Below are 27,113 nucleotides of genomic sequence, written 5' to 3' on the forward strand. Positions count from 1 at the left end.
TATTGCATCTATGAAGACTTATTTTAGTTTTTTATTGTTATTTTTGAATGCTTGTGTTGATGACACAGAGAACCCTGCAGAGATTCAGGCAAAGGGGCCTTTAAAATGAATGGTCCTGGACCACTGGTATGTTTATACAGATCAAAAAATAAAAGTTAAGCCATTATCAAAGGTCAATTCTAGATGAACTGGTAGACAGGACTCTGTTATGTAAAATAACTAGACTTCTAAGAGATATTAGCAAGAAGAGCCCCATAGTCTTGAAGCCGCTGAAGAGTTTACTCACAGGACACAGCGAACACCATCCACATGGGAAAACTGATCAGCAAAGTGATATTACCGTTAAGAACCTTTGTTCAGCCAGGCGGTGGTGGCACACACCTTGAATCCCAGCACTTAGGAGGCAGAGACAGAGGCAGGCAGATCTTTGTGAGTTTAAGGCCAGCCTGGTTTACAGAGCTTGTTCCAGGATAGCCAGAGTTACAGAGAGAAACCATGTCTCAAAAAAAAAAAAAAAAAAAACCAAAGCAATGACACCACCACCACCAAAAGAACTTATGTTTGTCAAAAGAAGGAAACTAAAGAACAGGAGACTGTATTTATGGCTCCTGTGTCTGCCAACACCCACCGCCCGCGCGCCCCCCCCCCCCCCCATCAAGAAACCTAAGTTGGTAAGAAAGAGATGACGCAGTGGGCAAGGGGCCAGCCAGCTTCCCAAGCACATTACACAGACTGTAGCAGATGAATCTCGGCCAAGGGAGAGCTGTGTCACCCCAGTGGTCACCAGGGGAAGGAAATTCAAACTCCCCTGTGATATTGGCTCCCACTCCAGGGCAGGGACAGTGAAAACAGCTGGTCATGCTAAGTGTGGGGATGACGTGGAGTACTGAGAGTCTGTCTGTGTTGATGAGGAATAAGCCACAGCACTGCCGGCCACCTTGGAGGATGCTCTGCCAGGAGAGCAGTCACTCTATCAGGTGTCTCCCTAACAGCCATCTATGCACAGAGAGGTCCTTGCACAGACATCCACAGCAACATCCTGCACAGAGCCCCCAACGTAAGGCCAAAGACGTATTCTCCTTAATTGTGAAATAAACACTCCAAACGAAGTGTCTACACAGCAATCCTGTTCCATGATGACAGTGGGTAGATGCTGCTGCATAGGGAGAGCTGGAGACTCCGTCAAAATGTGGATGAGAGGAAACCTGGGAGAGAAGCGTGTGTGCTCGCATCTGTGAAGTCCAAAACCAGGTGTGACTGGTCTGGGCTGCCATCTCAGGAAGGGGTAGACAGTGTCGGAAGGAGCTGGTCCATCTGGTTCATGGGGAGTCCTTTTTCTGTATCTGTCAGCATTCGGTAAACACAAGGCATTTACCCCCTTTGAGGTATTTGCATTTTGGTAAAAGATTATGGGAAAGTTTCTCTTTCGAAAGAATAATGACATTTCAGGCAGATGAGGGAATGGTATTAATCAGACTGTCAAAGATCTATCATCTCTCATTAACCTACTATCAATCACCTATATCTAACTATCTATCTATCTATCTGTCTATCTATCATGTATGTATGCATTGTCTATCAATCTATCATCTATCTATCATTATCTACTTATCAATCAAAAATCTATCATCTATCTATATATTCATCATGAAGTATCTTACTCACAGTTTATCAATCTATCATCTATCATTATCTGTCCTTCCATTATCTACCTATCAATCATCTATATATTTATCATCTCTTATCTATCTATCTTCTATCTAATCTAGCTTATTTATCTATTATCTATCTATCTATCTATCTATCTATCTATCTATCTATCTATCTATCTATCTATCATCTATTCATCCTCCACATATCTACCCTATCATGTAACCATCCATCTTCAGTGTCTTTGCTTGGAAATACTGAATTTACTTGAATTGGACACTTGATTCCACAGCCAATATATCTTCATATTTCCACACAGGCAGCCAGCCTCTCCCCTTCTCTTGCACTTGGGTGTGGCTATGTCTGTGTTGAGAAGGAGATACAGACATGTCCATGTCACTGTCCACGGTGAATTTAGGAAGTGCTGGGTGCAGGCCCCTGCATGAATCCAGAACTTAAACGGCAGAGAAGTGTTTATTGTGTGAGACTTTGGGAGTTTATTGGTATCAGAGTTGCATAAGTTAATTTGTATGCTATTTATGCGGTGTTGAAGGCCCGCTTGTCCTAGCTCTGGAACCATAACAGCAACGTGGTCATAATATTGCTTTCCTGATTCTCTAGTTCCAGCACAGCTTGGGGAGTGCAGAGAGCAGACACTTAGCCTTTGTGTCTAGAGGCCACAAAAACTAAGAAAACACAAGGCTTATGTAACAGAGTTGTTGGGTGGGGTATGACCAGCGAGCTGGTAGGTTTTGAGTCAGGAGCCAGCAACATTCTGGGTGAGGCAGAGGCAACCTCTTTCCCGGCAGCCTCCTGGGGCATAGGCACAGCCTGGCCGGATGGCTGTGTGGGTAGCTAGCAAAGATCAAAGGCAAACATTACCTCTGCTGTCTGGGATAAAGGCAGCCTTGGACTAGAGTGGGTTCTGGCTCCGACACCAAAGTTCAGGCTGATATAAGGCAGGATGCTCAGAGCACCATGCGCCCCGTGGGATCAGTCACTCAACCCTCCAGCTGTTCATGCCTTTGCCGAGTGTTGTGTCTTGGCCTTTCAGGATGGAAACCCCAGCATGCTAATCTATCTCCTGGGTGTTTCGTACCACTCCTTATCTCCAGAAGGGCCCAGAGTCTGTCATGGCTGAGGCCCTGCTCTCTTGTCCTTAGATTGACAGAACTCAGAGACTGAAGGAGCTGTCTGGAGTCCCCCTAGGACTTTCAAGGATGAAGAAGAAAACAAGGCCCCAGGCCATCCAAAGCTCCACCTCTGTCCCCAGCCGTCCAGTCAGACTTGATATCTCAGGACTTGCATCTACTCTTGGCTTCTCTGAGCCCGATGCTTAGGGAGATGCCCTCACAATGTGGCCTGTATCCACAGTGCCTTCCTGGGGAGCAGCTGTGGGTCCATCCTACCCCACTTGTGAATGAGGTCCAGTTGGGAGCTGTGGTTCCTGCATCAGCCCTTCCTGCTGCAGCTGGGGTGTCCTTTGACTCCCATGAGGAGCAGCAGGAAGAGGATGTTTACACAGAGTGTAGTGAGTAAACAGTCAACACCATCCGAACACCTGCCCGCGTGTCTTCTGCATCTGCTGTGCTGGTTTGGTTCATGCTGCAGCTCCCGGATGTGGCCTGAAGGCCCAAGGTCATGCAGGCCAGCAGCACCCGCCATCATCCCTCTGAGGAAGTGGAGACCTTGGGGTTGAGTGTGTGCACGTGTGTAAATCTGTGCATATGTGAGTGTATGTGACTGTATGTCTAATCTGTGTATATACATATCTCAGTTTATATATCCATCTCTGTGCACATCTGTAGTGGGTGGTATGTGCATGTGTATGCACATTCTTTGTACATGTGTGTACCCAGGTATGTGTATTTGGCACAGTTTGTATGTGTGCATGTGAGTTTATGAGTGTCACTTGTGGTCACACATGTAATCTGCATACAAGCATGCAACGTGTTTTGGTCTTCCTTTTGCAAGTGTGCAGGTACGTGTGGGTGTGTTTGTATGTGTGTGGCTGTACTGGCTTAAGCTGGATTCAGCCCTGTTGCACTTGGCCCAGAGTAGAGGACCACGACCCTCCTCATTGCCTGCTGTCTGGTCTAACTTCCTGTCAGGTTGGGCTTTGAGGAGAGGAAGGGGACAAGGTTCTAGAGATGAGGGCAGGGTGTTTGAGTGATGCACAAAAGTGTCCTGGCCCCCGTCTGCCAAGGGGCTCCCCACTAGTGAAACAGATAAGATGAAAGGTTTGAGATGGAGGGCTGGAGGTATCTGCAGAGGATCCCCAAGTTCTGTAAGGCTGTAGAAGGACTTCTTTTCAGGTTTTCTGGCCCCAGAAGGGTGTTCACAGGACCCTTGCAGGTGGAGACCTGGCTGTGGGCTACCGCTGGGCAGAACTGCCTTGTGCTGGGCAGCCACTAGCGTTCCCACTTGCTGGAGCTTCGTTTACCCATCACCAGCAGGCCACGGCCTAAGTGGAGGGCCATTAAAATGCTGCATGTGTGTAGGCCTTGTTTGCCTCATATGTCCTGGGTTTGGTCTCCAGTACTCAACAAAACCAAAACCAAAAGACAGAAGAAGGAAGTGCTGTGTGCAGAGCTGACAGAGAAGGCTGGGATTGTGAGTTTGAGTCTGGCAGAGTCCTTGCTCCGTACAAGTAAAACTGGCTCTCTAGATACTTTTAAATTAGAGTGCCCAGTCCTTCGGCCAACGATGGAAGTTTCCCCATTTGGTTTGCTTTTTCCTTTCCTTTCCTTTTCCTTTTTTCCTTTTCCTTTTCCCTTTCCTTTCCCTTTCCCTTTTCCTTTTTCCCTTCCCCCCTTTTTTTGCCCTTTCTCCTTTCCCCTCCTTTCCTTTCCTTTCTTTTCCTTTCCTTCCTCCTCCCCTCCTCTCCCCTCCCCTCCCCTTCCCCTCCTCCTCTCCTCCCCTCCCCTTCCCTGTGCTCCCCCTCCTCTCCTCTCCTCCCCTCCTCCTCTCCTCTTCTCTCCTCTCTTCCCCTCCCCTCTCTTCCCCCCCTTCCAAGTGGAGGAACTGAGTTAAATGCCTCAGGCTATGAAACCGTCATCCAAAAACAAAACCAGGTGTGGAGAAGAGGCCATACCTCCTCCAGACCTTGAGTTCCCCTTATTTTCACAAAGGTCACTGTGAGATCACCCCGACTAACATCTACTCTGACAGGCTACATCCCATGGGTTTCCTAGGTGATTACAGAGATGTGGATTCAGGAGAACTGACTCATGTACCTCATCAGGCTCTGACAGCTGACTATTCTGGGGGGGGGGCGAGGGCGGAGCTAGAGGCCATAAACCTGACCTCTCAGACCAGCTCCCAGGGTTTTCCAGAGCTTGTCTGTACCCTCTTCCATACAGCATTTTATTAAAGCCACTTCCTGAGCATCCCCTAGAAGGTGACAGCCCGGGCAAAAATCTAGAAGACAGCTGGGCTGCCACTGAGCCACTATGGAAACAGAATTGCTAAGGAACCTACCTTAGCAAATGAGTGCCCCTGAGGAGGGTTGTTCCAGGGGCTCTGAGCTGCATGCTTTGGTTCAGGGGCGCCAGGGTTTTCCAAATTTGCCCAGGCGGGTGGTAGCTGGTTCCAGGCCACAACTGTTTATCCCTTCTGCTTTTACTAACACCCATCCCTGCTCCCCCCCCCCCACAGGAACCTCCCGAGCTACTGACCTCAGTGGCTTAGGTTCCACAGTGGCCACAAACAGCACAGCTGGGGACCGTTACCCTGTGATCACCGCCACAGAGCTTGCCTGGGCCCCCGGATGCAAACAGGTGCTGAGGGAAAGCCTCAAGAGTGGATTCCTCTGCATTAGGAGGTTTTTCAAAACTCTTGATTTCTGAGCAGAGGTGCTTGTCAAAGGGCTGACAGTCTCTGGGGCATTTTGTGAGGAATGCTGGAATGCCAGGCAATGGGGTGGGAACAGGGATCTACTTCTTCACAAGTGCAGGCTGGGTGCGGAGCCACCAGAGAACTCTAATCAGATGCCATTCCATAGAATGCTCCCTTAATGAGGGTTAATGACATTAATTACTGCCCCCTTCACTTAGGAGCATGCTCAAGAGGAGCTAATTGCCACATAATGGCCCAGGAATAACTGAGGCCTTGGCAGAACTGTAGAAGAGAGTGTCCCCTCTTCTCACCCACCCCTCCATCCTACCCCGACATCACTGCTTCCTTTCCTCACAAGAGGCCTCTGTGTCTCCTGGGAGAACACAGACTGGGCCTTAAGTGTGATTTCAGGCAAGCCTAACATCGTTTGGCATCTGCAGCTGCTCTGTGGAATGCAGTGGGCTCTTCCCACAGAGCCTGAGTGACAGGGCTCTCCTATGTGCCCCCAACTCTTATAAAGGGGAGCAGCGTGGAATCGAGAGAATCCATCGGTGACTGGGCCCAGAAGTTTCTCTTCTAGGACTTTCTCTGGGACAGCTGTGCTTTCGGGGTGTACAGAGCATGTCCAAGGCTTGGGGATCAGTGAGGGTCTCTGTGTCTGTTGGTTTGCACTGCCCACCACGTGCAGACGCAGGCTGGGACATGTGTGGCGGGCTGGAGGACTAGTCTTCCTGTGAGCCATGGGCCGTGCTGCTGGGTCCTGGAGAACTTGGATATGTGGCCTGGCCTGTTAGTGGGAGACACGGTGACTCTTCTCTACCCCAAACTGTTAGATGAGGTATCCTTTGCATTGAAATGAAATTACCCCATCTCAGTTGTCTCTCCTTTCTGTAACTAAGCCCTCAACACGTTTTAATGTGTTTCCCACCAAGTAGCTGCTACATTCTTACAGAGTTTAAATTTCTATATTGACCTCTTAACTTATTTATGTTCTTACAAAGTTTAAATTTCTATGTTGACCTCTTAATTCATCTGTCCTCAAATCTTTTTATTTATTGCTTTAGATTTCCTCATTTGGGTTTTATTTTACTTGTTATTTATTATTTTTAATTATGTGTGTGTGTGTGTGTGTGTGTGTGTGTGTGTGTGTGTGTGTGTGTTTGTATAGGTATGTACACATTAGTGCAAGTGTCCTCAGGCCAGAGAGGGCATTGGATTCCCTGGAGATGGGATTCCCTGGAGTTGGGATTCCCTGGAGTTGGGATTCCCTGGAGTTGGGATTCCCTGGAGTTGGGGTTACAGACACTTGTGAGCTTTGTGATGTGGGTGCTGGGAACCTAACCCAGGGCTTCTGCAAGCACAACACACACTCTTAACCATTCTTCATTCCCTACCCCATTTTTATGTTGTGTTTTTTGCCAAGTCCTTGGCCTACAGAGGTCAGGTGGCTTCTGGGGGCAGCCATCTCAGTGCAGTGGTCCAAACATCAGAGGGGTCCCCCGCACTTCCTGAGCCTTATCTACCCGTTAAGAAACTGACAGACTCCACAGTGAAGACCTTGCTTAATTAACTCCAGCAACCAAATGACCAAGTCAGTTCAAGGACAACAGCTTTATTTCATTAATGTGATATCCATTACAACAGCAAATAATTAATTAAAATATGTGCAATAATAATATACAATGCATATGGGTTAATAAACAGCTAGTGTACTGACAATACAGTTAACGGTACTCTCGTCACAGGAGAGGCCTCCCTAACGTGTTGTGCTCTTGGAGCTAATACCGTGTGAGGGTTGGGGAGAGTGCGGGGCATGAGAAAAGCAAACTTCAACTACAGACAGGCCTGGCATGAGTTAAGGAACAGTGGCAAGCAGTAGAAACGGCTGTGGAGGACACGCCACGTGGTGTCCGGCCTCCTGAAGGATGGCTGAATAAACACAGTGGTGAGCGCACGGTGCCCGGGAGAGGCTGCTTGCGTCCTAGCTTCTCCTCGGGCTTCCCCAGGTGGGCAGAGGTGAGCCTCTCCCCGATGAGCTGGGGCTGTCACCGACTCAATGGTGCTCAGGGTGGCTCCTGAGGAAGAGGTTACTTCTTTTTCCCCTTTTTCCCTTTCTTTTTCCCCTTTTCCTTCTCCTTCTCCTTTTCTCTGCTGCCACCAACCGTCAGGGACATGACGCGCTTCCTCCCCAGAGGGGTTTTGTCATACCAGTTCTGAAATGAGAAGATGTTTAGGAGAAGGTCAGACAACACAGACGGACTGAGATCATCCTGGTGGTAAAGACGCATCTGCTGAGAAGGAAGTGGCCATTAGACACTGCACACTTGATGGGTGTTCAGTGCCAAGGTCTCGAGGTCTCAGGACATTTCTAGCTTGGATTTCTGTGACTTGAAACTTGTCCTCAGGTACTTAAGCAGTTCTAGAGATCCACGTACCAACTTCTACGAACAGTCCTGCCTAATTAAGACTTGCCCTGAGGATGTGGCTTTCCTGGTAATGTGGCCATTACCTCACATGTGGTCAGTCATTAGTAGCTCAATTGGTAGGCATGTATGACCACAGGAGGCCACTCAGCATCCTCTGAGGGAGATGTGAAAAACGTGGAGCTGATAATATTTTATTCTAAACCCGAGAATCATTTCAATTTATAATCTTACAATCTCAGGAAATGATTATATTGTATGCTATTTATCAGTTTTCTTACAATTCAGTTGAAAAAGGTTTCTCCCTCCTTTATGCTTTTTTCTCTTTCGTGTGTGTGTGTGTGTGTGTGTGTGTGTGTGTGTGTGTGTGTGCCTACATGTATGCAGGTACCTGGGGAAGCCAGAAGAGGACATCAGATCCCTGGAGCTGTAATAATAGCAGTTGTACATCACCTGACATGGATGCTGGGAACCAAACTAGGGTCTTCTAGAAGAGCAGTGAGCACTATCCTGAGTGCTATCTCTCTAGTCCCAGTTCATAATTTTACACGCCCCCTGTACATACGTGAGAGGACTTCTCTAGGAACAGTATACAGAAAGTGAGTTCCTGCTGGTGACATGACATGGATCAACTTGCTGTTGCTCTCTGTGAGTGGGACACTATTTCAGTCATTTGTCTCAAAATGTCTTTGTTTTCTCCTGTCACTTGGGCTAGTTTAGCTGGATATAAATATTAGCGAGATGATCATTTTTCCTCAATACTCTGAAGTTATAAGTTACTATTTTCTGGTATCTCTTGTTGTCAAAGAGACATTTGCTTGCCCATGTTGTTTCTTTGGGGCAATCTGATAGCTTTGAAGTTTAGTTTGTTGTCTTCTTCTTACACGTCTAATAATGGACAAAAATGGATTTGCTCCTATTTGTCTAGCTGGTTACCTGGGATGAATGAATGAATGAATTTATTTTTTGTTTTTTGAGACAGGGCTTCTCTGTGTAGTTTTGGAGCCTGTCCTGGATCTCGCTCTGTAGACCAGGCTGGCCTCAAACTCACAGAGATCTGCCTGCCTCTGCCTCCCAAGTACTGGGATTAAAGGTGTGTGCCACAACCACCCGGCTGGAATTTATTTCTAATCTGATATTTTAAGCTTTTAATTTGGGAAAATTCTCTGCAAGTATTACTTTAGATTTATTTTGTGTTATTTTCTTCTGAGAGTTCTGTTAGTTGAAGGTCAATTCTTTTCAACTTGTAGATTTTAATTTTACTTTCATAGATGTTATCTGTTTTGTTTTTCTGTGATGCCTTTTTTTGGGGGAACTCCCCAGGACTACTTTCCAGTTCTGTGATTTGCTCTTCAACCTTATCTACTCTAGAGTTCATACATCTCTTAGCTTTTGCCGTTTACTTAACAACTATACATTTTAAACTATAGTCTTTGTTTTGTGGTTTTAAAAGAGAATTATCTCTTATTTTTAATTTGGCTTTTTTGCTTTAAAAGTGAATTTCTACTGTAATTCATATTTTCACTTGAATATTCATATTTTTCTTGAACATGTAACTATATGTATTCCAACCTTTTTGTCATATTGTTCTTTTTAAATGTTTTAAATTATTTTTTGAGATTGTAATATAGTTACATCATTTACCCCTCCATTTTCCTGTCTCCAAACCTTCTCATATACTTCTCCTTGATCTCTTTCAATTTCATGGCTTCTTTTTTTCACTAATTATTGCTACATAAACACTGTATTTTCTACAATGTTTTCCTGTTTTGATTTTCATGTTCATTTTAACAGTCTGTGGTTCCCTGTCTATCCACAGGCTAGGTTTAAGTGCAGTCAACAAATAGCATATTCATTGAATGTTTACCTCAATGTTTTTCATTTTATTTTTAGTATCAGATATTCTATTTGGTTCTTTTTATCAAGTATATGTGTTTCCCCCCTGTAATGTTTCTGGCTTTTTGTAATTTAATCATACTTAACATGTAGTGTTCCTCAGAATGTTCTATAAGTGTTAATGGTCCCAATTATGTTATTGGTCTCCCCCATGTTATTTCCTTCTGGGAATATTGCTTTTATTATGAACTTGTTTTCATGGAGAGTTATGTCTCTTGTAGGAGTCAGGTGTCCCTTGACTTGGATGCACTTCTACACAGAATGTTTTTTTTTCTTTGCTTTTGATAACAATTTCAGGGCTTTTAATGATCATGTAACTTTTTAAAACATGTCAGCATTTCAAGTTGAGATTCTGGTGCCCTGGAGTAGTGTTGATGTTGATATGGATCCTTGACAGACAATGTGCAGGCAAGGTATTTAATATCATAAAGAACATTTTAATTGAACAAACTCCCTGATGTGGCCTGAAAGCATCCCGATGCTATGCAGGGCCCATTTGCCATCACCTGGGCCCAAAGTTCCCACATATGTGTATCTTATGCTCAGCTAAATGCATTATCTCAGAGGCTAGTACCTGTCTGAGAGTTACCTAAGGACCCCTCCCTCCTCCTCTTAGCTTTGGCTCTGTTTTTAGAAGTGAAGTGGTCAAAGACTTCAGTGCTGAGTTCTTAATTCTATGGCAGAGGGTCCAGCTAATGAACGCGGTCTTGGAGCAAGCCATGACTCACAGCTCTGCTGCCCTTGGCCGAGTGCCCTGTAGTTACCTGTTTCATGTACTGTTTTCTTTTCTTCTCTGTTGTTTTGGCAAATTACTCAAATCAATACTTAAAAGCCTCACATTTAGGACCTCACAGTTCTGGAACGGTCTCACTGATCTAGGTCATGGCATCGGCAGGGCCGCGCATCTCTCTGAAGGCCCGAGAGGACAGCCTGTTCTGTTCTCCTGCCGTCTGCAGCTTCCTCAGACCCCTGCTCTTTTGGTGTGTGGTTCCCTGACTACGCACAGCTAGTGGGATTGGGCTAAATGCCAGTGAGTATCCCTGCAACTGTCTCCTTTCTCAGTCTCTCTTCTGATCTCCTTGTCTACTTTCAGGATTCCACTGGACTCCCTAGAACAGTACAAGCTAGTGTGAGGAACTTAGGGTCAGCCCGCAGCAAACTTATTCTCCCTTTGCCTGGCAAGCTCTGCATACCAAGATGTAGGCACCTTTGAGGGACTCTTATTTACCCATTGTGATGGTATGAAAAAAAAAAAAAAGCTCCCAAAGGGAGTGGCACTATTAAGAGGTGTGGCTTTGTTGAAGTCGGTGTGACCTTGTTGGAGGCAGTATGTCACTGCAGGGGTGGGCTTTGAGATCTCTTTTGCTTCCCTCAGTGTGACACACAGTCAACTTCCTGCTGCCTGCAGGACGTAGGACTCTCAGCGACTTCTCCAGCACCATGTCTGCCTGCATGCCACCATGTTGCACCATGCTGATTGATAATGGACTAAACCTCTGAAAATGTAAGCCACGCCAATGAAATGGTTTCCTTTTAGAAGAGTTGCTGTGGGCATGGTGTCTCTTCACAGCAAGAGAAACCCTAACTCAGACAGCCACCACACCTCTTTACAGCTCAGGCTTTTTACCCATAAAATAGAAGTCTGTGAGGTCTAATTGATTATATCATCCATAGCACTACATGATTCCTCCACCACATCCAAGGAACAGGACAGAATGTTCTTGAGGAGCTGTGAGCTCAGTAGATAAATTCTCAGAAGCACAGTTAGGGAAAATTTATGGGTCCGATTGTGCACCATGTCAGCATTGGTCATCACAGTATTCAGGAGTGTGATGACATCATCCCATCTGTTCAATAAATGTGTCACTAACAAATCTATCGAGCATCTACTTGGGGTAGGCACTGTGCCTGGTGCTCCACTAATGACTGGGGAACAGGCTAATGGTGGGAAAATGATTTCATTTCTTTGATGAATAGAATGATTCAACCCATGAAGAATGGAGGCAAGAGGCATGTGCACTTGTGCCCAGAGTCACAGTCAGCCCTTAAACACCCATCACAGGAGAAACTCCTAGAGATCAATTTGCAAAGTTAAAAAAAAAAAAAACAACAGCTTTAGGTCTTAACATGCGAAGCCACATTCCTCAAAATGAGGAGGAAAGTCAGTGTTTTAAAAGGGTTAAAAAAGGCAGAATTTCAGAAAAGATTATCTCACGGGAGATGATGAGTATTTGTTAAGTAAGGCAGTTAATGCATCAGGATGTTAAACAGTTAACAGGACAGAATAAAAAACTCAAGTGCTCAAAAAACTGGCTGCAGTTGAAGATTTGTTTTTTTTCCCCTTTTCTGTTTTGCAAGAGCTGAGCTCCAGAAAACATAGCAATGGCCCAACCCAGCCTGTTGTCTGCCTTGCAGAGAGTTTTACTGGGACACAACTACGGCCATTTGTGTATGCTCTGTGTAAGAGGTTCTCGTGTTAAGATTTACAGGAGGCACAGGCAGCAAGGCTGTAAGAGCCGCAAGTTCACTCTGGATCTTTCCCTTTTCTTTCCTTTCTTTCTTTCTTTTTCTTTCTTTCTTTCTTTCTTTCTTTCTTTCTTTCTTTCTTTCTTTCTTTCTTTCTCTCCTCTCTCTCTCTCTCTCTCTCTCTCTCTCTCTCTCTCTCTCTCTCTCTCTCTGTCTCTCTGTCTCTCTCCCCTCTCCTCCTCCTCTTCCTCTCTCTTTTTCTCTTTCTTTCTTTCTTTTTTTTTTTGTTTTTTTGAGACAGGGTTTCTCTGTGTAGCCCTGGCTATACTGAAACTCATTCTGTAGACCAACCTCACCTCAAACTCAGAGATCCGCCTGCCTCTGCCTCCTGAGTGCTGGGATTAAAGGTGTGCGCCATCATACCTGACTCTCTCTCTGGATTTCTGCAGGAAATGCTCACCACCTTCCAGTTGAGACATTATTTTTACAGTTTCTCACTTCCCACGGAAGTACTTGGGGACAAAGCAGGAGGGAAAAACAGTTTTAGGCTTGGTGGAAAAGTGATGCACATTAGAGGGGAATTTGAGCAGGCTCTTGGAGGTGAGAATCTTGAATGAAAATCTGAAGTCTCCTTTTGGTGATAGTGTAACACCGTGGTGACCTTCTTTGGCACACATAGTTTTCAACCCTTGATTCTAGGACACAGTTCTATTCATATTGAGCTAAAGGCAGTGGTTCTTATCCTGTGAATCAAGATGCCTTTGTGAGTTGAATGACCCTTTCACAGGGGTCACCTAAGACCATCAGAAAACACAGATATTTACATCATGATTCATAACAGTAGCAAAATTACAGTTATGAAGTAGCAATGAAAATAATTTTATGGTTGGGGGTCACCACAATATGAGGAGCTGTATTAAAGGGTCACAGCATTGGGAAGGTTGAGAACCACTGGGCTAAAGGAAAGAAAGCAGCCTTTGAGGAATGCCCGCCAGCCTAGGCATCAGAACAAGGGTTCCTGATTGCCTCGGCCCAGCTGTGAGAATGGAGAAGCATGGATCTGGGCAGCTTTGTTCCTCCATAGAAAGAAGGACATGGGATGAGCGCTCTCCAGGTCTCTTCTGGATCTAAAGCCTCCCATGAACACATTAGAATGTTCCCAAGCACTAGCAAACTGAATTCTGATGAGCCAGCTCACGTTTCTTATTGTATGTACCTAGGAGACTGAGAAAGGAGGGACCCTGCAAGGTCAGGGGCTAGAGAGCCTGCAGCTTGAAAGATATTTCAAGAGTAGTTTTCCCTATCTCAAACTTGTTCCATAATATGAAATGTAAAGTGAAAGCTGGTGGCGCACGCCTTTAATCCCAGTACTCGGGAGGCAGAGGCAGGCAGATCTCTGTGAGTTCGAGACCAACCTGGTCTACAAAGTGAGTTCCAGGAAAGGTGCAAAGATACATAGAGAAACCCTGTCTCGAAAAACCAAAAAAATAAAAAAATAAAAATAAAAGAATGAGTGTGTGTGTGAGAGAGAGAGAGAGAGAGGAGAGAGAGAGTTTTTGTTTGTGGCAGGCAGGGATGGGGATTGAACCCAGGGCCTTGTGCATTCTTGGCAAATGCTATGCCACTGAGCTCCACCCCTACATTCCCAGCTCTGAAATCAGTGGCTTTGAATCCAGCAATTTGGCTGTTATTCTATAAGGCCACAGAGGACAGCTTTGTTGAGATCTAGAAGACACATGCTCTCTCTTCCTGGTGCAAATGAAATTCACAAGACAAATGCCTCATGGCACAAAAGATTTTGTCATCTCAGAATGTTGAATTTTTTTTTTTTTTTTTTTTTTTTTTTTTTTGGTTTTTCAAGACAGGGTTTCTCTGTGTAGCTTTGCGCCTTTTCCTGGAACTCACTTGGTAGTCCTGTTTGTGGCAGGACTCGAATCCATGGAACCCAGGAAACTGGAGGGAGAGAGGAGGTCATGTGACAAGTGTTTGCCTAGGATTTGGCTAGCAGGGTGTTCTGTTACCTTAAAACACTCTTCTTCCTCTTTGTACACTGGGTTCATGCTGGTCATCATGGTGATGAACTCGACGCCAGTGAGGGGTTTGTAAGCCTGCTGCCGGATTCTGCGGTCTGTGAGCACATCCTTGACCACTTTGACGATCTGTCCTTGTGTGAAGCCATCAGTGACTTTAGACAGGCAACTGATGTTCAGGGCATTGGTGAGCACACCTCCGTTGCGCAGAATGATTTGTTTCCACAGGACTGCCAACATCCAAGATGGTGGGAAAGACGGAGAACAAAATTAGAGCCCAGTCAGCACCATGAGCCAAGGTCTCCGCTCTGAACCCAGTCAGAGAAACCCACCCCAGCTGGCTTGTGATTCAAATGAGCAGACAGTTGAATCACCTAGATGCGCCTCCTCTGGGGACTCTTCCAGCATCGGAGATGCATACTGGAGACCCTCAAGTCTGTAGTTTCACAAAGGAAAATGAAACTTGTGCGGTTTTAATGTAGCACCTGTAAAGATATTTAAAAACTTCCAAGACCTCGGGTGTATGCAAACTCCAAGGAAATTCACCTCAGGTGTGTGTGGTTCATCAAAGTATCATGTGTTCCCCTGAGTTTGGATAAGTGGGAGATGCATGCCTTTCTCTTTTTAATTACAAGGTTCAATCCTTGCATTGCCATTGTTACTGGAATAAGAACACAGATTCCCGTTTTTATTAGCTGGTGCCGGGCTCTACATAGCAACGCCACACACTGGACCAAATAGAGCAAGTATGCTTTCTGCTTCTCTCTGACAGCTGTCAACACGCTGGCTGGCTGCAGCCCATCAGATGGGCGCTGGTCAAGGGGCTTTGCTATCGGCTGTAGAAATGAGTCACAAAACGCTTCATGGTGCTTAACTGTAGAGACAGATGGATGCCTTATGTGAGCTTCACAGTAACGTCTAAGCTATGTCCCCACTGCTCAGGGAGCTTCAAGGGGATCGCTGGGGCTTGCTGTTTCCAAACCAGGCCGGGTGAGGAGTGTTCCTGGGACTGTCTGTCTCTTCATTAGGAAGGTCTGGCGAGACCTCAGAGCATTTTAACTTTCTCAAGGAAAACCAAAACTACATTTTAAAAATGACCATTCTAGTGGAGATCTAATGATTGGGTCCATTGGTCAGGGGTCCATTCTGGGTCTATTTAGTGACTCCATGAATCCATTCACCCAAAGCAGCCAAGATGTAAAGTTCTGTTTATACTACAATGATGGATAAAATGCCCGACAGAATACCCATTGCTATGCTAAGGAGTACCACTGCCCATATAAGAACTACCCAGTGTTCACCCATGGGTTGGGTGTATGGTCACTGGCCTCCTGGGTTGGGTGTATGGTCACTGGTCTCCTGGGTTGGGTGGATGGCCCCTGGTCTCCTGGGTTGAGTGTATGGCCCCTGGCCTCCTGGGTTGGGTGTATGGCCCCTGGCCTCCTGGGTTGGGTGTATGGCCCCTGGCCTCCTGGGTTGGGTGGATGGCCCTTCAAGGAGCCAAACTGCTGTAACATTAGGAAAGGTGTTTTGGGAGCTTGTGGGGAAGCAGCCAGGGCCATGTGGGAGCCCCTAATGGCTGAAAAAAACAGCCAACTTCCTGTAATTCTGCTATGTCCTTGGTGGGTTATTGGGGTTGGAACCCCAGTCAGAGCTAGTGGGAGAAGGAAGTAGAGCTATGTACCTGACATACTTGGAAGTCCCCAGCATGTGACAGGGATTTTTCTGTAACTGGATTACTGCTGTTATTCAAATTATTAACATTGCCTTCAAGTTTCTTAGCCCCATCCCCCAGGCATCAACTATGAGACATGAACTCCAGAACGTGTGCGCGCGCACCCGTGTAGACAGAGCATAGCAAGCATGGAGAATTTGCATCCAAATATAACCACCACTGAGTTAGAAATCAGAAAATACAATCTCTGGCAAAAAATGGCAGACCGCACGCAGCCCCAACTAGAAAATGGTGTCACTTGCAAACATCTTTAGTTTCTGCCCAAACATGTTCCATCTATAGAAAAGACCAGTGGTTTCCAGTGGTGACTCTGGCAGATAAGGAGGGGAGAGAGAGTCACACACAGCTGAAGAAGCCCAACAGAAGCCAAGATGGGAACTCAGATGGCTTCGGTCTTTGTGTACCTAGGACTGCTACTTGTGGCACGAGGTGGAACTGTCAGTGTGTGGGCAGTAAGAGCCTGGGCACCCCAGAATCACAGCCTCCATCCTGTCTCTGCCACATGTCAGGTTGTAGTAGGTACAACCTTGGATGTTCCGGGACCAGACCATGCAACAGCCTAACATGAGCGATGTCAATCACCAGTGAGGATTCGCTAGTCATGGAATGCACATAGTCTGGTGTGGCAAGGAATGTTTCTTATATACAGAAACCAGACTTAAAACACACACACACACACACACACACACACACACACACACCGCACGCACGCACACACGCACGCGCACACACACACGCACACGCACACGCATGCACGCACGCACCCACCCACGCATGACCTGAGAGCAGAAGGAGAAGGGAGACTCTCTGGGGGTAAGAAAGAGGCCAGAAGGTTGGGGAGAAGGGAGCTGGGAGGGTAGTGGCAGTTCCATATTAGCAAGCTACAATGATGTGACATTGGTTTATATTAATGAAACTCATTATTTTGTATGGCAACTAAAAATCATTTAAAAAAAAAGAAATGTATGATGCCAGAATTTGTGTAGCACTGTGTTGGAATTCCTGGCCACTCCCCCAGCTACGTGGCCGCGCATACACTGGCAAGATGCTTAAGTCATTTCAGGGCCTTATGTCCTATGTAATCTATGCGCTGCGTGATCATGTGATTTGCAAGCAGCGTGATCACGCAATCTATGCACATGTGCATGCATGGTATAGCTATGTAAGCCCATATGCGCATGTGCGGGGGAATCCATAAAAAGCAGATCACATACCCCTCCCCCCCTCTCCTTGCAGGACCATTTCTCACAGGCCTAAGCACTCCCCTCTGTTCCCCTTCCCCTAATAAACTCTTACAGTGGGTTTTGTTGTGCCTCGTGGCTTCTCTCGGACGGTAAACAGTGCTGCTTAATGGATAACATAGCACCTCGGAATAACTAACATGCTGTCCTGAAAATTCCTCGATGTGCACACATTGCTGACAGTTGGAGGATCATCACCTGAGTGAGGGCACAATGTGCGAGCAGAGAGGGGACTTGTCCATCTGCCCACAGACACCTTAGGACCCAGGGCAGATGGGAGTAGAAGCCTGATTTCCACCTTGTGGTTGCTGCACTTACCCTATTAATCTTTAAAAGAATGTGTCTGATGGTGTGGTGGCACCTGCTTTTAATCCCAGCATTTGGGTGGGGCAATGGCAGGCAGATCTCTGGAGTTCAAGGCCAGCCTGGCCTACACAGTGCGTTCCAGGTGACCTAGAGCTACATAGTGAGATTCTTTCTCAAGAGAAGGAGGAGGAAGGGAAAGAAGAGAAGAAGAGGAAGAGGAGGAGGAAAAGGGAGGAGGAGAAGGAGAAGGAAGAAGGAGTCGGAGGAGAAGGAGAACAGGAAGAGGAGGAAGAAGAAGGAGGAGGGAGGAGGAGGAGGAGGAGGAGGAGGAGGAGGAGGAGGAGGAGAAGAAGAAGAAGAAGAAGAAGAAGAAGAAAGAAGAAGAAGAAGAAGAAGAAGAAGAAGGAGAAGAAATCTGTGGTGCTACTGGAGCCGCCGTCCTCAGAGCCTATGGGACCTGGCACAGGAAGTCTCAGTTGAGCCGGAGCTCCACAGCGGCCCAGGGGCTGGCAGGCGGCTGGTGTGGTTCAGGAGTGCAGACGGAAGGAAAGAGCACAGGTGTCCTAGGGCTGGTGTGGGTGGGGGGGTGGGCCTGTTTAGGACTCAAGAGTGTCCATGACAGCAAGGGGCCTTCTGGTGGGGACCCTGTGTGTGTGTGTGTGTGTGTGTGTGTGTCTGTCTGTCTGTCTGTCTGCCTGTCTGCCTGTGTCTGCGTGTGTCCATGTACTCCAATGTAGAAGCCAGAGGTTGATGTCTGAGATTCCCTCAATTGCTCTCCACCTCATTTCATGAGACAGGGTCTCTGGTTGAACCCAGAGCTCGCTTGATTTGCCCAAGCCGACTGGTGGGCAGGTGGAGGGAGGGAACCCATTGTCCCATGCCTCCCCAGAGCTGGGATGACGGGTGTGCATCACCATGCCCAGCATGGCAAGTGGGAGCTCGAGGCCCAAGCTCAGGTCCACATGCAGGTCAGCAAGCTCTTCACTGCCTGGGCCATCACTCCAGGCCTGTCTTGGGCTCCCTCTTTTGGGAGGGAAGGCCCCTCACTCTGCAAACCAATCAGTGCACATTCTCCTTCCTTTGTGGAGAAGGGGAAGAGTCTTGCTTTGCCCCCAACTGACCTGACCCTGGCTGGGCCCGACATGACATAGCATCTTAACATTCGTTTTGTCTTGAGCTTCATGGGTGAAAAGAGTTAAGTGATGTGATTTGGGTGAGCGTCTGAGCCTCTGGGGCCTTGAATTCCAAACAAACGTGAATTCATCGCCTCTGCATTCATCCCATGCGGGCAGGGCCTGTGATGAATTGTGTAATTAGCCAGGTAGACCCTGGGGAAGAGCAGCTAGACTGAAGCATTAGGGCGGTCCAGGGGGCTTCTGAGGACCACATGGGGCATCCATCAACCTGGGGTGGTTTGTAGAGCAGCTTGATTTGGGGCTAGGAGGGAGGTGGACACTAAATTATGTCTAGTAAGCCTACTTCGAGCCCGCCAGCTGCCTGCTGATCTCGCTGTGCCCATACCACCCCACTCAGCCCTGTGGTGTTTTTGAGGTAGGTGTGTGTGTGTGTGTGTGTGTGTGTGTGTGTGTGTGTGTGTGTGTGTGTGTTCATAAACCTCTGGGCTCTTGCTGCTGGTAGATAAATGACAGAGTAGTGGCCCAGCTATGGATCTGCAGCTCCCGCCTGCGGGGCCGGAGGAAACCACCGTGATCACCTCGGAGGCAGGAGCGGTCCTTCTCTAAGACAGATGCTCTGCCATCCTGATAGTGACAGCCTCAAGGTACTGTAGGAGACACCGACAGCATTTATAATGACGGCAAAAATGGTGGCCAGACAAATCACTGCCGGGAGGAAGTGTGTGAGAAGCAGGCACACGGTGGATGGGCCCTGGGCCCAGGAGAGGTACTTTCGGTCCCAGAGGAAGGGCTGCCTTCTCCACCACGATGAGGAAGCGAGAGAACATTCAGGAAAGAATCCATGGCATGGCCTGAGTTCTTGGAGGTGCCCGGCATTTTGTCACGGACTACAATCGCCTGTGACCTCCATGGGTGGCTTCCCTTTTGTCAGACAACGGGAGCCACTCAATCCAAAGCTAAGCCTCATGCTGAGGTCCCTTAAAGTGAACACCCCATCTCTTTGCAAGAAAGTGATGGAAAATACACACAATAAAAGAGAAGGAAAAGTGGGTGAGAGGAAGAGGGAGGGGAGCCCTGAGAGGAACGGAATCCTCCACACTGCTGCAAGAGCAGGGTCTTCCCTGACGCTCTGCATGGCACCCTGCTCTCTCTGCTCCCCACAATCTCTTCATTTCTCCCCATCTCTGCAGTCTCCTCATTTTCCCTCATCTCCTCCTGGCTCCTTGATGCTCCATATTCTTCTTTCCTGTCACGTCACCTGTGATGCCCACCAACCCACCTTCCCTCTGTCCTTCTGGTCTGAAGGACGGTGAAGAACACTGTGGGCCTACATGACAGATAAGCCCTGGGTGGGTAGAGACATAACAGGTTCCAGATTCTTCCTTGCTGTGTATGTAATATGGATTTTACAAATCCAGGGCCACACTTTGCAGCCAGAGTGACCAATAACCTAGTCCCTGAAGTGCCCAGGGTTCTCTAAGCCAGTGATTCTCAACCTGTGGGTAGCGACCCTTTGGGTGGGGGAGGGGAGGTGACCCTTACACAGGGTCGCCTAAAACCATCAGAAAACACAGATATTTACATCATGATTCATAACAGTGGCAATGTTACAGTTATGAAGTAGCAATGAAAATAATTTTATGGTTGGGGTCACCACATCGTGAGGAACTATATTAAAGGGTCGCAGCATTAGGAAGGTTGAGAACCACTGCTCTAAGCCCGTCCACAGCCCTCCTTCTCTGCTCGCTTGCAAGCAAACCCCAGTGGCCAGGCTTTGCTGCTGCGTGGAAGCCCTTACGATACTTGCCATATCTGGAAGCGTAGTCGGGTCTGGGGACCAAAATAATCTTTTGGTATACCCTGCAGAAGGACTGAAGCTCAGCATCAAAAGGGCGCTGTGTGGTCCCCACAATCAGGATCCTGTCATCTGGCTTCAGGAGCTTCAGGAGTTTGGGGAGGTGTTTTTTAAGGCGTTTTGGTTCATTCTGGGAGGAGGAGAGAGGGAAAAGATTAGGCTGCATGGAGAAAATGAAGTAGAGTGTGTGGTGGCGTGCACTCGGTGAGGTGACTTTGAGGCTCTGATGGTGGCCTCTCTAAGTGTGTCCCTGGAGGAGCCCTGGGAGGTGCCTCCTACTTGGCTGACTTTTTATTGTGGTAATTTCCTGCCTCTGGCCTTTAGCATTCAATTGAGAAGGACAGAAAGAAGGAAGCACGATGACGAAGAGCCAGGACTTTGACCCTCAATGGGCCACCCCAGAAGGCTGATTTCTTAGCAGAAGGAACCTCCTTTGTTCTGAGCTGTCTAGATGATGGACTCAGTCTTTCCTTTGCTGCTCAAGGCATCACAAGGAACCCAGGTCCTGGACTCTCGTGTCACCAAGGTCTCTGCACCTGAAGCAGCTTGATGGCAGCTGGCGGCTGCAGGATTTCAGCGTCACATCTGCACCCAGAGGGAGAAGCTGGACCCCAGGGAGAAGCAGAGCTGGCCCTGTTGCCCTGGGCAATGGCTGCCTCCGAGTTAAGCCTGACTGGTACAGCTAGACAAGAGGAATCATGACAAGGGAGCTTGGACAGAGATGCTCAAACCCAGCCTTGGTCACTGTGGCTCCTGTTGGCTGGTGACTAATGACAGTCTGCATCTTCTCATGAACTTAGTGGTCAATCATGCGTCTTCTTTGGAAAAATGCAGACTTTTAGGCCATTAAAAACTTGAGGGCTTTATTATTTTGACTGGGTCTCTTGAATTTCCACACCAACTTTAGAATTAGCTTTAAATGTATGTGAACCAGTCAGCTGCCATGTTGATGGGGTCGCACTGCACCTTTAGGTGGATCTTGGGGCAATGTCATCCGTGCTGATTTGTCAACACAAGCTAGTGTCATCCAGGAAGAGGGAACCTCAGTGGAGAAACCGCCTCCATCAGATTGGACTGCGAGCACCCTGTGAGGCATCTTCTTGATCAATGCTTGATGTATGTAGGAGGTCCTAGACTGCTGTGAGCTGAGCCACCCCTGGGCAGGTGACCTGAGTTACATAAGAGAGGCTGAGAAAGCAATGGGGACCAAGCCAGTGAGTAGCATTCCTCCATGGTCTCTGCTTCATTTCCTGTCCCACGGTTCTGCCCTGGCTTCCCTCAACGGACCTATAAAATGTAATAAACAGTTCCTTCCCCAAGTTGGTTTTGGTCAGTGTTTCATCACAGCTACAGAAACCTGACTAAGACTCCTTCTTAGCAACGTTAAATCTTCAACCCACGCATGCTGAACGTCTTCCTGTTGAGTTAGGTCTTCGGAATTTCTCAGTGCTTTTCGGGCTTTCCGAGGAGTCTTGTCCTACTTTCATGCCATGGTGCCTTTTAAAAACATTTTCTGTGGAGTGGAGATGGGAAGGGTAGACTAGTCCTTTAAGAAGCAAAGTGGGGCCAGCAAGCCTTGTGGAGGTGGGTAGAAAGTGAGGGGTGACTGTGTGAGCCACCCAAAGACTGTGGAGAAAGGACTGTTCTGATGGTTCTGGAAGGCTCCAAACAGGGACACACCTGCATGGCTGAGCCCATCCATCCTTAGCAGCCCGGTTGCTATGGCGATGGCAGTGCCTACTCTTCCTTTTTGGAAGCAGGATATTGCTACTTGCATGTCCTGAAATGGCAGGGAGATCTCAAATTAAGTAGCCCATTTGGATGACAAATGTTGATCCTGGGTGGCATCCGTAGTGACAGCTTCACACTGAGGAGGTGCCTTCTCCTGAGTCGGGAATGAGAAAGCAGGGGTGTGTGTTCATCCAGTCCCCAGCTCCCCAGTGCTCAGGCCAGTCCAGTTCCATTTCAGAGCTGTTCATTCAGCACAAGACCCCGCTCATCAGTCATGCCGGGAAACGTCTCCTGATTAGCTGGCCACCTCCACATCCGCCACCCCCCACGGCTGGCCTGCCAGTCTCTCACAACTGTATTACTGTGGGCAATTTCAAATTAGTGGCTAGCATCCACACGGCAATCGCAATTTGCTTTTTCTGCGGTTAGCTCCACAAAACGAGCGTCACAGCCAGTGCCAACAAAGCAAGCAGTTCCCCGGTGGAGACCTATTGTGGCGGCAAGGAAGGCCGGGGCTAGATGAAGTAACAAAGGGTAATGGTGCAGAAAATGCAGGAGCTGGCACCCTTGCCTCAGTCTTTACCTTCGTCTCTGACAGGACTGACCGTCTGGTCACAGCAGCATCATAAGGCAGGCACCAGCAAGGGTCTACCAGGGCAGGGCTGAGTTCCTCAAAGCAGCATGGGTAGATTACCCCCCCCCCCCACACACACACCCTGAGGATTTGACTTTTCTGAAATTTCTGAGGTCTTATCAAAGGTTGCTGGAGTGACACGGAGGATCAGGAGTGAGCAGGAGGAGGGGGTAATTACAGAGTTTCTCATCTTTGGCTCCTAAGACAAGAAGTCTTTAAAGGTAGGTCCCAGGAGAGGTCTAGCATGGTCCCTGAGGACCTATGGGAGGCACCGAGTCAAAGAGAGAGGCACAGAGAGGAACAGAGGACTGGCCCTGTAGCAGAAGGGAAAGTCAGTTTCACATTAAGGGTCTTCCAGGCACCCAGGCAGGTTGAAGGTACAGCCTCCATTCAGCCCGGCTCTGAATGCCACACTACCCCTTCCCAGGTGTTCTCTTGAATCTCTGCTTTTTTGTGAGAGAGGGCCAGGCCTCCTCCCAGGGGTGCTGGGAGTTGTCCTCATGGGTTTATTTTGCTTCTTTTATCTGCCATCTCTGTTAGAACCTGTCTTCATACCCCACAAGTGTAGCGTCCTGACATAGGCTCCACCTTCCGGTTTTCTCATGGCTGGCTAGGCCTTCCATCACCTCACTGCTCAGAATGGGGTGAGCTCCGTGAATTTCACTGTGTGGGTCCTTAATCCAAGGCAGAAGTACTGGGGGGACACATCACCATGGATATGATTTCAAGGGATGCTCGTAGAATCTCCAAGCATGGCAGGTAGCCACCCTGAGCCAAGTGGCCTTGTTCTTTGTGCCGTGGCTGTGGCCAGCCAGAACTGGTCTCCTGGTTTCAGGTAAATGCTTTCTTCTCTGGGCGTTTGTAGTTTGGAGACCAGAGAGTCCTTTGGGATAGAGGCTGGGACATGTGGGAAAAAGGACTCTGGGTCCCATGTGGTCAGGAGAATGCTGCCTCCAGTCCCCTTTTCCACTGTAAGAGATGCTGGCCTGGCCTTTGGTCCTCTCCTTCTGAACACAGGTGTCCACTGCTGTGGGTTCCCAAGACCTGGTGGCTGGGGAACTTGGAGAGAGTGAGTCTAGCTTCAGATCTGACATGGTGGAAAGGCATTGAGAACTTTGGGGCCCTGCTCCCCTGGGTCAGACTGGAGGTTGCTGTGCCCAAGGTCTTCTGGAGCTTGCCATGCACATATTTGTCTCTTCCCCACAGCACTTATCTCCTGCTGGGGTGGCTGGGTCATCCCTGGGCCTTATGTTCAGACACCTTAAGAGTGCTTTTTATTCAAATTCAATGGGATATTTTATGTGGTAGTTTGAATGATGATGGCTCCTACAGGCTCATATATCTGAATAATTGGTCCCCAGTTGGTAGAATTGTTTAGGAAGGATCAGGAGGTGTGGCCTGTTCAAGGAGGTGTGTCAATGGGGGTGGGCTTTGAGGTTTCAACACTCATGGCATTCCTAGCGTACACTCTGCCTCCAGCTCTCAGATCAAGATGTGAGCTTTCAGCTGTTCCTGTTGTCATGACTTCACTAGGCCGTGGTGGACTCGGACCCTCTGAAACCATAAGCGAAATTAAGTGCTTTCTTTTATAAGATGCCTTGGTCGTGTTTCATCACAGCAATAGAAAAGCAATTAATATGTTCTGGGACTTGTCCAGGGTGAGATTTGTGGTCTTCAAAGTGGGGAATTGTGCTGACAGTCAAGGATCTTCTGGCCAATGAGAAGAGATCAAAAGTCCAATTTGTCCACAGTGAGGCCTGTGCCTCCCCAGCCTCCATCTCTTACAGACAGACTCAGCTCTGGACGCCATTTGTGGGGTCAGGGAGACAAGAAAGGAAGGGTGGATGTGGAATCTGGAGAGGTGGTCTGTCTGCACCACCACCAACGTCTCCATCTCTGCCAGCTTCCTGCCTTGCATGCTGGCTCCCCACGTGAGGTATCTCATTTTGCAGCCTGCCACCAGAACCCTCTAAAAGCAATCCCAGCCCTCCCCACTGGCCTTGGGATCTCTCACCAACAGGCCACATCCTTCAGATTCTCTGTGGATTTAGGTTGCTACAGTTTCTGACAGCCATCTAGTAGAGCTAAGGGGTCATGAGAGAGGAAGCCAGAGAAATTTCCTGAAGCTGGAGGCTCTTCTGGCTGATAGTTAAGTAAGTAGAGACTAAGAGAGGTTAAGTTACTTGATGAAAGACACACAGCCAGCTAAGGTGAACGGCAGAACCAGCCCTGGGCCTATGCCTCCTGAGTTTCACATCACTCAGGTTGAAGGTCTGTGGGAGAGCAAATCACCATGTCCATTAACAATCCACATTATGATTACATCATATCTATATATGACCACTGGCTGACCATAGCCCTGCATGCTCTTTAGATATACAATGCCTTTTAGACGGATAATCTCGAGGTGATTTCTGTCATCAGTTTCTCAGATTGGGACTTTTTTCATGCTCAATGTCTCGACATGGTCAGCAGAGGGAGCTAACCACCAGATTCCCAGATGAACTATAACAAATGAGTCTTCCTAAGAGGTTTTGAAATGACAGGGCAATCAGGGCTCATTTGGAGAAGCAAAGATTGAGCTTTTGGGCTTTACCCAAATCACCTCTACCTGCTGAAAATGATGTATAATACATAAGTGATTAAAATCCTTACGGATTTAATCAGAAATTCACAGCTAACCACTATTTGCTTTGCTACAAATTGGTGTGGAATAACAAGCCTGTGTATCTCTAATTTTTTTTTAAACTTGTGGGAAATTTGCTGGTGATTTGTGGGGGGAAGTGTGGGGGAGGGGGGCCATTGAAAAGAGAGAAAAGGAGGAAGGAAGCAATTGAGACTGAGCTCCCCAGAGGCCCTGAATGCAGGGCACTTAGCTTTGCTGCTGATGGCCTTTGTTCACGAATTTCAGGCCCTTTGCTATTTATTATTATGAACAATAGGAAATTGTAATAATAACTCTGTGTGTGCCCCTGGCTGTAACTGAGCCGAGTTCTCTGAATTGTTTCTTTCCTCTGAATCATGTTTGGGCTGAAAAAAACCACCCTCCTTCCTTCTTTCCCGTTTTCTTCCAAATTATGCCTCATAAAAATCAAGGCACTGGCTTCTTTCAAATACTGACAAGCACTTAGGGCAGAGAGAGCCTACTGTGGAAGGATTTAAAGCCTCCGTCTCCTTTACTGCTTTGAAAAGCTAAGACTGTCTTGAAAAGTAGAGATGGACCCTTGTGAGGGGCCCTGTAGGGGAAGGGGGAAAAAGTTAGAGACTAAAAAAGAAGCCCCCAGGAGGACTCACCAGCTTCTCAGCCTGTGGGACTCTTTTGTAGAAGGTTTTCTCTGTGTCTTGGATCCACACCACAGAAGGCTGAAGCTCGCGAGCCACCTGCAGAGGCAAGAGCGGGCCGGGAGGTGAATGTGTTTCTCCTGAGGGATGTCTGCTCTCTTTCCCCACACCAGGACTGGGACATCCCTGGCCCGCCTCAGGAAGGCCTGCCTCAGGTCACCTGGAAGTGTGTCTGTCCACCTGCCCCATGCAGCGATCATCCATGCATTTTGCATATCGGTTCCTGCCTGGGAGGTGAGGCCATGGGGTGGCCTCCACCTCCACAGGCCTGTCTTAGTGGACACATTCCTGCATCAGTGCCCGGAGCCCCTGCCTAGTTTGGTTGGTAATAAACCACCGGTTTTCAGCTGCAAGTGAATGAGAACTGGGCCACGTGTTTTAATCACAGCCTACTCACAGTTCCCAGGTTCATTCAAGTTTGCTTGCTATGAGAAAACAGTTTCATCACAGGCTCCTGTGAGGCTATTTGTTCAGCTCTGTTCACCTGTGCCTTTATGACTGAGGGTCCCCCACAGGACGGTGGCTCTGAGCCTTGCTAGAGCGAGCAGGGCTTCATGGCCGAGTTGGGACTGGACTTAACCAGGGCATGTGAATAATGGCCACACACCTAACAATTTCTTCAAAGCACCCACCTAGTAGCAGAGTTCAAGTATTTTTTGCAACAATTTGAGCTTTGTATGAAATTGTGGTGGATAAAGGCAGTATCAGCTACAGCACACACACAGAACTCTTATTTATGTATTTCTTGAAACATTGTTGAGGGAACATCGTCCAGGCAGAAGGCATGATTTCAAACCCAGTCATTTGTTCAATGGCTGATAGAAAAGTCAC

The 27,113-nt window shown here is 47.8% G+C and overlaps 1 protein-coding gene across 1 annotated transcript in view; it reads right to left on the reverse strand.

Annotated features, from left to right (window-relative positions):
* Positions 1–7,083: 7,083 nt before the first annotated feature.
* Iqca1 (IQ motif containing with AAA domain 1) overlaps positions 7,084–27,113 on the reverse strand; it is a 130,420-nt gene continuing 110,390 nt past the window's right edge. Inside the window, exons 16-19 of the mRNA XM_059278225.1 lie at positions 26,235–26,321; positions 20,528–20,705; positions 14,294–14,532; positions 7,084–7,700 (exon numbers count right to left, since the gene is read on the reverse strand). Of these exons, the coding sequence (XP_059134208.1) occupies positions 7,575–7,700; positions 14,294–14,532; positions 20,528–20,705; positions 26,235–26,321 (630 nt within the window). The 3' untranslated portion in view covers positions 7,084–7,574. The remainder of the gene's footprint in view (positions 7,701–14,293; positions 14,533–20,527; positions 20,706–26,234; positions 26,322–27,113) is intronic.

The sequence above is a fragment of the Peromyscus eremicus genome, chromosome 13, assembly GCF_949786415.1.
Source record: "Peromyscus eremicus chromosome 13, PerEre_H2_v1, whole genome shotgun sequence".
NCBI classification, from domain to species: domain Eukaryota; kingdom Metazoa; phylum Chordata; class Mammalia; order Rodentia; family Cricetidae; genus Peromyscus; species Peromyscus eremicus.